This window comes from Zonotrichia albicollis, chromosome 2 (genome assembly GCF_047830755.1).
Source record: "Zonotrichia albicollis isolate bZonAlb1 chromosome 2, bZonAlb1.hap1, whole genome shotgun sequence".
Classification (NCBI taxonomy): domain Eukaryota; kingdom Metazoa; phylum Chordata; class Aves; order Passeriformes; family Passerellidae; genus Zonotrichia; species Zonotrichia albicollis.
In genome coordinates, this window is record NC_133820.1 from 98,256,659 (window position 1) to 98,270,124 (window position 13,466).

Sequence of the window (13,466 nt, forward strand, 5' to 3'; positions counted from 1 at the left end):
TGTCTTACATGGAATGAGGAAAGAGTCTTAATCTCTTGGCTGAAGATAATATTTTCAGTCTTCAGAATAATTTTGTGTTCATGTGGCTTTGTAATCAGTTTGTACATCTGCATAGGTTGTAAACAAGAGTATCTTGTAAGAGCTGACAAGATAAATCCTTGTGGCAAATGTAGTTGATATTCTTCACATGGATCTGACGTGGTGTGTTAAGAGTAAGGAGCCTGGGGCAGTTTTTCTTAGGCTCTGCCAGAAAATTATGACAGCTGTACAAGCAGCAGGTTATTGGGACTATGCCTGTCCAGGGTGGTCTCTCTCTCACCTTAAGTCTATGGGGTTTGCATTTATTTTGTTTCAGTGTCTGGTCAGGTAAGCTATGGATTTTATTGTGGATGTTATTTATATATAAATAATATTTGTATAAATAATTTATAGCCTGTGCACTCCAGTTTCATAAACAAGAGCTATCTTGTGTCTTGCTACAGCCAAAAGGGTAAGACACTCTGCCTGTCTCTTGTCTTTACATTTTCTCCCTGCAACTTCTGGCATGTGCCAGTTCAACTGTTTGTTGAAGTCTTCAGTGCTCAGCTCATGAGCTAGGCAGGAAATCGGTCTCCTGAAATAGTGATGTGAATGAGAGAAGCAAAACCACTCTCTTCAGACAGTCACAAGCTGTTAAAATTGCAGACCCTTCTGTGATGCCAAGGTCCATTTTCCTCTCAAGTTAAGATGTGTTTAATAGCTGCAGTAACAATGGTCCTTGAAACAAGCAAACAAATCTCTTGGGCATCTAACTCTAAAATCATGGGTGATGGTCAATCCCTGCTCCATCATCATAGCTTCCAGTTAAGTAGTAGGGCTGCATCTAGTCCTGTTCCTTTGCTGGAACTGGCCTTTGAGGAAAGGCTGTCACTTCTTAGTAATTAGAGTCCTTCGGGATTGTTTCATCCACATGTCTTTAACTGTGTTCTTTTCTTGTACTGCTGTATTTATCAGAGTCAGAATCACTGTTATCAGAGTGCTGCTGGTTCCTCAGTAGAGGAGGGGATGAAAGCTTGTGTACATGCAGCTCCAGTGAATGTTGCAGATACTGTATCACAGGTCTCTTGTGGGCTTTTAGTGGTCATGTAACAGTATTTTGAGCAGCTCCCATTACCCTAAGTAATTTCTCTTTGCCATTCAATTCAGTATAATGTTAAGTTAAATATTGCTTAAAGGCTAGTGCAAATGGGTTTATAATGGTATGTTTTATGTGCCATTTTTATTGAATTGTAGCCATAATTGTTTTTATTTTTTTTTAACAGGGATGTTCACATATGATGAGTCTACAAAACTGTTTTGGTTTAATCCGTCCTCTTTTGAAACTGAGGGTCAGTTTACCCTGATTGGCATAGTACTGGGACTGGCTATTTACAACAACTGTATACTGGATGTACATTTCCCCATGGTTGTCTACAGGAAGCTAATGGGCAAAAAAGGAACTTTCCGTGATCTGGCAGACTCTCATCCTGTAAGTTCCTTCTGTTCTTTGAGTTAAATAGTGCATTTTCCATGCAATAATTTAATCTGTATTTCAGTTAAACACAGGATCACTGTCAGAAGTGAAAGTGAAGTAACCAGTGACTTGCATTCCCAGTCTGTATTTGTTAAAATAAATTCATAAGCAAGAAAACTTCTTGCTACCTTTGGTTTGGAGGAGGCAAAATTGTAACATCAATTAATAGGGCTCAGTATCGATAAAGTTTGGGGTTTTTTGCTACATAAACTCCCAAATGTTACTAAGAATTATTAAGCATAAACAAGCATTTCTCTTCCCAAAGAGACAAGTAAAATTAGGCTGTTTATAGCTATTTGTAGAAGTAAATTTCTACCCAAAAAAAAGTGCAAGTAAGAATAAATATGCAAAGATGTGATGTTCTTACTGGTTTTTGTCTAAAGCAAGAGACAGATGAGGCAGTTTGTGAATATCCCTACAGTTAATGAATATCCAGTGATCAGTGTCCATTTTCACACAGCCATTCCCAGCCAGTGGCTGTACACAAGCACTGAGCTGTGCATGTGCTTTTTTAGATAGAGCACACGTGTGTGTGCAGGATGTCTTGGCCCTGCTGCACCTGCAGTCAGAGATCACCAGGGGCTTCTCCTCATGGTGCTGGTAGGAGTTGTTAGCAAGCTTCATTTAGTTTCAAACCATGGATGCTTCCCTTTTATAAGCAGTTATACAAAATCTTCATCTTTTCAAAAAAGATTAATAAAATGATAGTGTCTAAAAAGAACTTGGCTTTCATGTTTGAAAATGAGGTGTGTTTAATCAATATGTTATCTTGTCTGCTTTGGATAGCTACATACAACAGCATGCCAGATTTGACCAGTTTCTCTGTAAAATGTTGAGAAATAGTGCCCTGAGTTTCCTCTGACTTTTATTACATACTCAAAACTTTTTGTGACCAAAAAAAAAGTGAATCTATTTCTATGGAACAGGGCAGTCAGTGCTATTTCTAATTTTTCTCCCCTGTTCTTATGTTTCTCCTCTAATACCTATGGTGATTTATTTTAAAATAATCCTTTTTTAACTCTTTGTATTCTCATATGACTTAAACTTCAGAGCTTCTCGAGCCTAAAATAAAATTCACAATAGTGAATTTCTCCCAGTGTTTTTACTAATGCTGTAGAGCATGGAGAATAGGATGTTCACCAGCCATCATCACCAACGATTCCAAGTCCAGTGATTTTTCAGTGCAAGGTCCTTTTTAAAGGTTCTGTGGAAGAATCAAAAACACACAGATAGTGAGAGGTTGAGGCTTACATGTAAACTTTCATATTTCAGTTTGAACATTTGGGTGAAATTTATTTTTCTACTTCACTATAAAAATACAGTTGCACACAGTTGTCGCTTCCACCTTTGCTTTGTATTCTTTAGCCCTACGCCTCTATTGCAGCCAAATTGTTCCTTTGCTGCATAGGCTTTGGTTTCCAGGAGAGTCTTGGGCTTTTCCTAAGGCATAGCAGTGAGGAAACCTGGTTGCTCCTTTACATAGAGCAAACTGTTATAGGTAATTTCAGATTCCACTTGGTAAATTCTGATCAAACCTGTGATTTTTTTGGTTCATAAATGTTCATGTGTTAAAACTGCCCCATCTGTGTTGCTTCAAGATTACTTCCTAGTTGGTTTCAGTTTTAAATAAGAAGTAGAAGATAAAAGCCCGCTGTCTGAATTTTATCTGATATAAAATACTGGGGTTTCTTTGATTTTTAACTCATAAATGTTCCCCTTACTCGTGTAACATATTCTAGATGCCTAAAGTAAAGACAGATTCAAAAGACTTGAGATGTTATTAAAGGCTCTTAAGCTGCAGGTTTGACCATTGCATTTTGGAAGATTGGCAGGTACTAAAAGGCTCTTTTAAGGGAGTTATCACTGATTACTGTGTTTCTTTTTTATCTTTTTTACCTTAATATCTTCTGTTGTTTCTCTTTACAGATAATGAGCTTAATAAGTGATTGTTTGGAGAGATTTTTAGGTGACTTGTGTCATAGAATATAACAACCCTGTTTTGAGGCGGGTGGTTTCATGGTCTTCATGTATTACTTAGTGGAATTTTTCAAAGCTTATTTTTGACAGACATGTATTTCTTATTCTGTTAGGTTCTGTATCAGAGTTTGAGAGACTTACTGGAGTATGAAGGAAGTGTGGAAGATGATATGATGATAACGTTTCAAATATCTCACACGGATCTCTTTGGCAATCCAATGATGCATGATTTAAAGGAAAACGGTGATAAAATTCCTATTACAAATGAGAACAGAAAGGTACATTCAGCTTTTTAAACAGCATCTGGAGTTCTTTGATATACTGTGTGTAGAATTATGTAGAACCCTACAAAGGTTTGGTCTCATTTATAATTTTTAAGTTTAAAATGCTTTTAAAAATAGCACAGTGTGGTTGTGAACAGAAAAGGTTTCTCTTAAAGAAAGCATTGGTACATGGATACATAGCTACTGGGGGGGATGTTTGACCTGTTTGAGCAGTATTTGAGACTTGTTCTTTTGTGTTGCTGAATAAAAACTGAGCTCAGATAATTTACATAGCATTACAGAATTATATGTATTTTGGGGTCTTTTTTTGGGGGGGAGGTACTTCAAGTAGCATGTGTTGAAACACTAAGGTTTCTTGGGGTTTATTTCCTTGCAGGAATTTGTCAATCTGTATGCTGACTATATACTCAATAAATCAGTAGAAAAGCAGTTCAAGGCCTTTCGGAGAGGATTCCACATGGTGACCAATGAATCTCCTTTGAAATATTTATTTAGACCAGAGGAAATTGAATTACTTATTTGTGGAAGTAGGGTAAGAATTTTGAATATACACTAGAAGAGTGGAGCTTTTTTTAGTACTGAGTGTATAATTAGTGGTCAATTTTAAAAATATCATCTTCTTACAGAATTTAGATTTTCAAGCACTAGAAGAAACTACAGAATATGATGGTGGCTATACAAGAGACTCTCTTATTATTAGGTAATTCTTTCTAATTTTGTAAAGATAAAAGTACTTCATCTGCTTGTTTCTTCATAATGATTTTAATATTGTAAGATTTAGTATTTTTTGTAGTACTGGAGATGCAAATGTCTTATGTGGAATTTCACTTTTCTCAAGTATTGTCATTACAGAAGAGGAGATGGTATAAGCATTGTTGAATCAGTACAATTCCTTAGGAAATAGGAATAATAAAATAGCTGGAGGACACAGTCATATAATGTTTAAAGACAGTTAAACTGCAGTGTTTAGTAATATTTCTGATTTCTATTTCTGAATCTCATTTATTGGTAAATACATTCCGAGAGATTTGGTTAATGAATGCAACCTGTAAACTTGATGTTAAGACTGATTAGAATTATTACACCTTCAAAGCTCAATTACTTTTGAAATTCTTATTTATACTAAAGAAAATTTACAGTTTATTTATCTTTTAATTTCTTCTTTAATAGGGAATTCTGGGAAATAGTCCATTCATTTACAGATGAACAGAAAAGACTCTTCTTACAGTTTACAACAGGCACAGACAGAGCCCCTGTGGGAGGACTTGGAAAGTTAAAGATGATCATAGCCAAAAATGGCCCAGATACAGAGAGGTAAAAAAAAATAAATTCTACATTTTGCTTCTTTTTTTATAAATGGAAATGAATTATGTGCTTTTACATTATTAACCTTGTTAAATCTGAAAGTTGGATCTATAAGGAAAGTTTATTTTCTTCAAATTCATTATTTTTCGACTTGTAAAATAGAGATGTATTTCTTTTGCATGTTCCAAAATCTGAATTCTTCTATTTTTTGTCCCACAGGTTACCTACATCTCACACATGCTTTAATGTACTTTTGCTTCCGGAGTACTCAAGCAAAGAAAAGCTTAAAGAAAGATTATTGAAGGCCATCACATATGCCAAAGGATTTGGCATGCTGTAATAAGTATAACAAAAGGGATTTAAAAATGATGGTGATGATGTCCCTGTCCAAAAAGGCCATAAGATAGTGAGCTACAGTAGTCACCTGTGTTTGTGCCTCCCTTCTTTACTGGGGACATTGGGCTGGAACAGCAGATTTCAGCTGCTTATATGAACAAAATCTTTATTTTTTCTTTTAGCGTGAAAGTGTTACATATTCTTTCACTTGTATGTACAGAGAGGTTTTCCTGAATATTTATTTTAAGGGTTAAATCACTTTTGCTTGTGTTTATTACTGCTTGAAGTTGAGCCTTTTTGAGTATTTACAAGAAAACAAACTGTACTCTCCCAAGGAAAATATTGCCATCATTTGTAGACCATGTAACCTTCAAGTATGTGCTATATTTTTGTCCCTGTATCTAATCAAATCAAGAACTGTACTTTTTGAAGAGTTTGCTTTTGAAACTTGAAGTCTTGAAAAACAGTGTGATGCAATTACTGCTGTTCTAGCCCCCAAAGAGTTTCTGTGCAAAATCTTAAGAATCAATAAAGATGGAAGGGAGAACTTGGAATGTTAAATTGCAGCCTTGAGAACTTTACTTTAGTCACAGCACAACAATTAAAATTCATTTCACTATATGTTGTCTTCACATGTCTTGTAATAAACTGTGTTTTTAATTAGGAAACATTCTTAGCATATGAAAGGGTAGAAATTTTAGTTACTTTTTTAAAAAAAGAAGTTTACTGGGGAAAGTGCATTTTCAACTGAACAGCTTTAGAGTAGGGAGTGAAGTGTCTGGAAAAAAAGATAGGAAGTTTTTGCTATATTATAAACAAAGCATGTGGAAGTGCACTTAAAATGAAGTTCTATTCTTAATTGCCTATTATGTTGACATTTAAAATAGACAATCCAAAGTCTTCCCTACATGTTATGTCATCATTTATTTAATGAATCATTTTTCCTACCTATCAAGGCACATGATCAGTGTTGCACCATAGTCTAAAGGGATGGCTACTGTATTTTAATCTCATCTAACAATAAGCAAAATTGAACAATATTAAACGTGAGGCCTACTTCATGTTGTACACTTCCAACCATTAAATAAACTGTTAGAAAGTAAGTACTAAGGTTATGTTCATCTACTACATAAAGTATTCAGTAGGTTTTTAATTTAACTCTACAAATCATATCAGAAATAAATCCTTTACCTTTCTTAGTCTGTGTTTAATGTTAATTTCTCCTGTTGCAATATATGATGAAGGGATTCTGCATTTGTGAGTGCAGATGGAACTGGCATATCTCTTTTCCAATACAAGCTGCAGCGGGCGTGCAGAGCTGAGCTTGTGCCTTGACAGTTGCTATACTGGCTACTACCGATCAAACCCGTGACTGTGTGGAATTGGCATTAAAAGGCTTAGTTTTGAAATCATTGGAAAAAGAAAAGATGTCTTTCAGGACTATTTTAATAAATTCTTTCTAGTAATAGAAACAGACAACTGTTATGTAACTATGATGCTGAATAAAACAATTACCTTTTTTCACCATGGTTTAGTGAAAAAGAAAACAAGTTACTTTCTTACTTTGATAAATTAGATATTAAATGGTTTGATTAGACGTTGTTGTAGTACTGAATAATTTGAAGATTGCAGGTGTGGAAAGCTCTCCACAAGTGAACTGTAGTGATGTGGGGTCCAGCCATGTTCCCCTCTCAAATTCAAGCCAATGCCAGATGGCCCAGACACGGGACTGAAATGTACTGGGGAGGGAAAGGTGCTGTCTGTCTTCTGGCCTGTGATCTCAGAGGTGGCCCTCTTGTGTCCACCCTGTTGTGTGTCCCAGAGGAGGAAAACACAAGATACCTCTCAGTGTAGAGTAACAACAGTGCCTGCTGAGCCCTTCAAGTTTGGAGCAACTCTTACTGTAGGTGGTAAGAACGTTTGCCAAGTGCCTTAAGGTTATTCACTGCAAGCATGAACACATCAGGACACTGCTGTGTGGTATGTACTGTGTTCACAGTCTGATGTGTTAAGCTCTATCCCTGTAACTCTTCTTACACTAATTTAGCTGTGGTTTGTAGTTGCACCCAGCTGGCAGATGTATGTGATTCATGTTGGGTTTTTTTTTAATATGGGTCTAAAAGCTGTGCAGACAGCATAACTGGATAGCAATACAAAATTCTCTTAACTGTTGACATTGTAAATATGCTCTTTCTGTTTTCCTTTAGCATTAAGATTAAAATAATACATAATGGCATTGGCCTTCAAAAGCATAAGTTGTTTTTCAAGGAATCCTTTTCAGGTAAGATATAAGTACTTAATATTTGACTGATTTCTCATGTAAATATATACTGCCTCCCCAAATACCACTCTATTGAAACCTTATCTCCTTAGGACTGGTGTAAGTGCACTAGTTGTTCAGCAGCACCAGTTGATAAGGTTTAAAAGAAATAAATCTTGAAGTCTTATAGTTGCAGGCTGCATTCCTGTCCTGCAGAAGTTTCAGCCAGTGTTCTGTTTGAAGGGGAAAATGTCATTTTAAGTTGGGCTTGGTTTGGGGTTTTTTCTTGGGTTCCTGGCACACCTGGAATGTCTTTCACAGTGTCTAACAAAGTTTAGATCTACAAAACTTGGAGATTTAAGTTTACTTATGTGCCATGGAAATACCTCTCTTCAGTGAGATAGAAGATCCATCTTCCAAGGCAGTAGTCTGATGCCAGTGTGGTGGTGTTCTCTCCACAGGATGCCTTCAGGATATGTTGACAAGAAAATATTTCGGTCATCTCAACACTGCGTCATTTGGCAAATGAAAAATACCTCTTCAAATATCTCCTTCTGCACCCTAACAGACTGCCTGAATGTTTACAACCTCAGTGCAAAGGGGCCATCAGGCTTCTGTGTATTGTACCATCACATGCTTCAAAAATGATAGCAGTGCAAGAGAAGTAATGCCCTGAAAAGAATCATCTTAATGTGGCACTGGTTCAGATTTAATTAGAAGTGAAGAAATGGTTTTGTTTAGCTCTGCAAGTATGTTAGCACATAATGCTGCATAAACAGAGCATCACCTTTTGAAAGATCAAAGCTTTTGCTTCTTGCTAGAGATTTGAGGAACAGCTGTCAGCAGTGAGATAGTTCAGTTAACTAAGGAATAGTTCTGTGAACTTCTCACTGGGCTTGTCTTCCATTTGGCAGGCAGCAGGCTGAGACAGGATGGTGGCAGCCAAGGGGACCCCCTCCAGCCCTGCATTCTGAGGAGAGCTGATGCTGAAATGGGCCCAGGGCTCCAAGGACCTCTGTGTTGCAGTAGTCAGTCCATGCCTCTCATCCAACAGTGGCTTCACTGCTGAAGCAGGAGCTTCCTGTCCCATCTGACACCACACAAGTGTCATGGACCTGGTGGGCTCAGCCTCCAGGGAGCTGCACTGTGCGCTGCCCAGGTGCCTGCCTGGGCTTCTTCTCTGTGAAGCAGGGCACTGGACACAGGTTTCCATGCTGCTGGATGTTTCCAGGACACAGGTTTCCATGCTGGTGTTCTGGAAGAGGACGTTCCCCATGTCATCAGCTTTAAGGTGTTTCTGTCGCACTGTCATTGCCAGTTACCTCCAGGTAAACTTTTATTCTTACATGAGGATTAAGAATTTCCTGGTTGCCTCAAGAGTTTTTATGAATTAGGTGGAATGTTTGAGCTATGCTTTATTTATTATGCAGAAAAACTCCATCATTTCAGCTTGCAAGATGGAGCAGCAATTCATCCCATTTCTTCCAAGTTAAGCTATTCAAAATCAAGCCTTTCCTAACAAGAGCTGAGTTTATTGTGCTTAGTCTGAGTCACAAGGGTTTATAATAAATTACTTATAGTTCTTGTTCATAGTTGAAAGTTTAATAAAAGTATCATAAAATTCATAAGACCATTGGGGACTTAATAAAAATTTTTAGAAATTCAGATTTGTACTGAATCATGGAAAGGATGCTGCTTTGGAAATAAGAGCTGATACTGGCCTTAGTCTTTAGGTCATTTCCTACCCAGATGAATTCATTTGGAAAACCATGAAATGTCAGTATTTTTCTCTAGTGCTCCATCTGAAGATGTCTTCAGCTGTTGGTTCTTATTGTTCTTCATTAACCCAATTAAAAAGTGTGTGGAAAGTTGGTTTTAATTACAAATATACAAGTATAGTCGTAGGATACATCAGAGTGATTCTGATAAATAGCTGAAGTTCCCTAGTGTGCTTGTGTTCTTGGATGTCTTGCTCAATATAGATCCTGTGTTGGGATTTGTGTGTGGGGAAATGTCTAAGAGACAAAGACATTGGAGATGCAAGTGGAGGGTGGGAATCATTATTCTATTTTAGGACAATGAGATTGCATTAGGAACTCCTACATTATTTTGCTGGGTGGGTCAGTGCATAGTTTTGAGACTTCAAAATTGAGACGAGAGTGTGGTGACTGCGAAAGTCAGCCAGCCAATTGCTGGAGTTCGACTTCTGCCCTTTGAAGGACAGGCAGCACAGCAACTGCAAACAACGGCACGTGTGGGACCCTGCTGCTCCTGCAGCCTTGGCTCACAGCTTGGACTGACCAATGTCAAGTGAAGATGAAAACTGCAGAGATTTGTGTCTCAACTGCTACATGCAAAGCTGACATGAAGCCTTTCTTAATATCACCAAAGGTTCTGGTCTGTCTTCTGTACCACTGGGGTCATGTACAGAGAAATTCCTTTAGAGCTGTCTTCCCACTGCAACCTCCTGCTTCCAGACCTGTATAGGACAGCAGAGGGAGTAACAGTGCTCAAAACTAAGTGGCCATGGAATGGCAACTAGCTGAACTTCCCTGTTGAGCTGCCACACATCCTGTGTTGCTGCCTTTGATTTAATATTTCCCTTTTCAAGCACTCTGTGTTTGAGCAGCAAGGGATAAAGATCAGGTAAGCCAATATATTACTATTGAAGGGGTTTTGTTTCCTAATATAACTGATTTTAATAAAAATTGGAAATGCAGCACAAGAATGTTTTCTAGATGAAAGGGTGTTTCCAAAAGAAAAATCAGTGAGCCATGCACACAGAATTTTAGTTTTTGTCATCTATGCATGAAGAATACTATGAATTTTATAGCAAGGCACGTAAAATAAAACATGACATTTTGTTTCTCCAGTATGGGTGTTTCCTTCAAAAGCACAACACAGACCTCTTTGTGAGCATCTGATAAGGGTTGCTCTTGCACTGTTTGTTTTACACTCTCTCTGGAGAGTGTCTCATTCCCAAACTAAAATCCCCAAGAGGATATCCCTTCTAACAAAATTCTTGTCTGGCTCATGTGGTGTAAGGGCTGGAGCCCTTACTGCTGCAAGCTTTCTGCCTGAGCTGTAGTAGCCAGCAGCCAGCCTGGGTGAGAGCATTGCTCCTGTGCCAGCAGTTGTTCCAGACAACATCCTCAGGCTTTCAGAAGCAATCCTGCTCCAGACCTGCAGCACTTTGGACAAGAAGTTTTGTCATCCTAAACAGCTTGCGTGCTAGCCTTGATTTTGGAGGAGAGGATTTCTCAGTGTTTAAGCTTTAGGAAAAATTTCCTGGGTTTGGGACTCTCTATGGGACCTGCCCTCTGTTGCCACCTTCAGTGGATGGTTTAGTCCCTTCTTTCTCTTTTGCGCTCTTGGCTTCTCGAGAACAAGGGCTGGCCTGGAGCCAGTGCTTTTGGACACCATGTCCTGCTGCAGCCCAGCAGTGACCCTTGGGGCAGTTGGTGACAATGATTTGCCTGCTGCCTCCAAGCCACTGCTGCAGGGCTGTGGGTGGTAAAAACAGGCTCTTCCAGCAGTTTCTTCCCAGTGTCTGCAAGGTGGGGGCCTCCAGCAGCCATACTCTGCTGGTTTTTGCCTTTCCTTTGGGAATCTTGGGTCCTGAGGATGATTGCAGCCTCTGGAGTCTCCTAGTGGCTGCTGGTAACATCAATTGGTCTCAGCACCTCCTGAGTTTGCTCTGAAATTTTCCCTTTGCCCTGCCTAAGTCAGAGTGAAGCTGTGTAGGACTGAAGCCTATATGGAGCAGGCAGCACTGCTATGCTGCACAGCAGGTTTGCCCTCAGTACTGGCAGTGGCTGGGGAGGGGGAACCTGCCCTTCTGGAGTCATTCCTGTCACCCACTGCTCTGGCTTGGGCCCCTTCTGGCCACCTAAGTGTAAATCAGTTTAGAAAACTCTGCAGAGGCTCCCCTGTCTGCTTTCTCTCTCTGGTTCCAGATTGCAGCATCCCTTCTGTACTAACCTCCCTTCCCAGGTGGCAGGAAGCTGAGCAGCTTGGGGTGTCTCCCTTGTCCAGCACATCTGTCACCCTGCTCCGGGCTGGCTGCAGTTTTGGACTGCACAGCTGCTGGAGGTGCTGCATGGCTCTGCTTTTGCTCCTCTTCTTCCTCACCACACTTACCCTTCTTGGGCTGCCGGTGCTCACAGCTGGTGCTGCCAGGCTATGGCAATTAAACTGCCAGCCTTGAAGCCTTGAATTGAAAGTGTTTCTGCCTGGGACAGCTCCTTTGTCAATCTGCCTTGAGCCATGAGCCTTCCCTGTGCTGTCACTGCTCAGACTGAACCATGCATCTGTGAACCAAGCCTGGCTGTGGCTGGCAGGCTAAATGAGCTGTGGAGGCAACCAATGTGTTTGGAAAGGCATGAGGTGCTTTGCTAGAAAAGCTCTGCAGCTTTGTGCTGCCAGACATAAGCTTTTTTCCTAACCTTGATGCAAGTGTGGTCAGAGGCAGCTTTTATTGCTAGGAGATGAGGCATTGGGTTTTCAGTAGTCAGAACTTAAAATTCACACCTCTGGATCATTTCCTTCACTGATAGTACCCAAAGCTGCTGCTGTAAGAGAAGGTTTCCTATGCCAAACATTGGCCCTGTAAACAAGCAGCCTAAGGACTTGCTTAAAACAGCCTAAATCTACAATAATCTGGTAACAGTGGGAATCCCACTGCAGGAAGCTGGGTTAATCATCTGCACTACTCTGCAAGTGAAATTTTTGTACTTTGATGGCAATTGGTTCTCCTAAAAAGAGTAGATCTTTACAGCATGGTTGGATTGATTCATCAGACCTGGCGGCAGGCTACACAAAAAAAAAAAAGGTTTTGTGCTTCTCTGTCTCCTTCTCTGGAAAGGCAAGTAGTGCCCATGGGTTCTTGCCATGCTACTCACCTGAAGGGCCTGCTCCTGTGACCACGTGGAGGTGGTTCCCCTTCCAGGACAATGAGGGGCTGTTACTGTTGGCTGTAAGAACAGAATGGTGTGGGGTTTTTTACTTGTCAGAAAGCTAAAGAAATTACATATTAAAAAGCAGAGAAATTATAAGTTCTTTATCAAGCTGCCCATTGTTTTAGAATACAGCCATGATTTCCCTTATTTTCCATGTTAGTGTTCTTTAGTTGCCCTCTTACACGAAGGCTGGTACCAGGCACCACAAATGCTAAGGAAAGAAAAATGGAATAGCATCCATTAGTAAATTCCTTCCATGTTTCTGCACTTCTGGTTTTAGTACTCTACCCCTGATTTACCTGTACAAATAAGAGAGGTCTCTGTTAGAGCTGGCCAGTGTCCTCAGCCGCTTGGGAAGACAGCCCATGGAAGCTGAGCCATTGGCACTGCAACCTGCACTCTCCCAGCAGGAGCCCAGGTGATCTCCCAGCTCCTGATGAAGGCAATCTGTGAGAACTGCTGCTGCTTCTGGAGTAAAGCTAATGTTTGTGTTCATCCTTAAATAACAGCTTAAAGAGTGCAAGCCTTTCCTCCTCCCTTTGCTCCTAGGGTGTGGAAGGGGGAGGATTGCCAACACAGACCAGCAGAACTGTATCTGCTGCAGTGAGGCTGCAAGAGCAGCTGGCAGCAGCAAGCCTCAGCCCTTGTGAGCTGGAAATGATTGCAAAATCTGAATTTCAGAAACAAAAGGCCTGACCATCTTCACCCTAGAGCTTGTTCCTCAGAGCTTGTGTGGTTTTCCCCCCTCAGGCACCCTTCTCATGCTCTGGGCTATGAATGGGACTGGGGAGGAG

General features: G+C 40.0%; 1 protein-coding gene across 7 annotated transcripts in view; it reads left to right on the forward strand.

Annotated features, from left to right (window-relative positions):
• The window catches only part of UBE3A (ubiquitin protein ligase E3A), a 56,897-nt gene extending 46,310 nt beyond the window's left edge, over positions 1–10,587 (forward strand). For 6 of the 7 annotated variants that reach the window (XM_074535754.1, XM_074535752.1, XM_074535757.1 and 3 more), the window contains 6 exons: positions 1,302–1,507; positions 3,643–3,807; positions 4,190–4,345; positions 4,440–4,513; positions 4,984–5,127; positions 5,338–10,587. In XM_074535754.1, the coding sequence (XP_074391855.1) occupies positions 1,302–1,507; positions 3,643–3,807; positions 4,190–4,345; positions 4,440–4,513; positions 4,984–5,127; positions 5,338–5,458 (866 nt within the window). In that variant the 3' untranslated portion in view covers positions 5,459–10,587. The remainder of the gene's footprint in view (positions 1–1,301; positions 1,508–3,642; positions 3,808–4,189; positions 4,346–4,439; positions 4,514–4,983; positions 5,128–5,337) is intronic. The other variant, XR_012579113.1, reaches the window with a different exon arrangement.
• Positions 10,588–13,466: the final 2,879 nt, after the last annotated feature.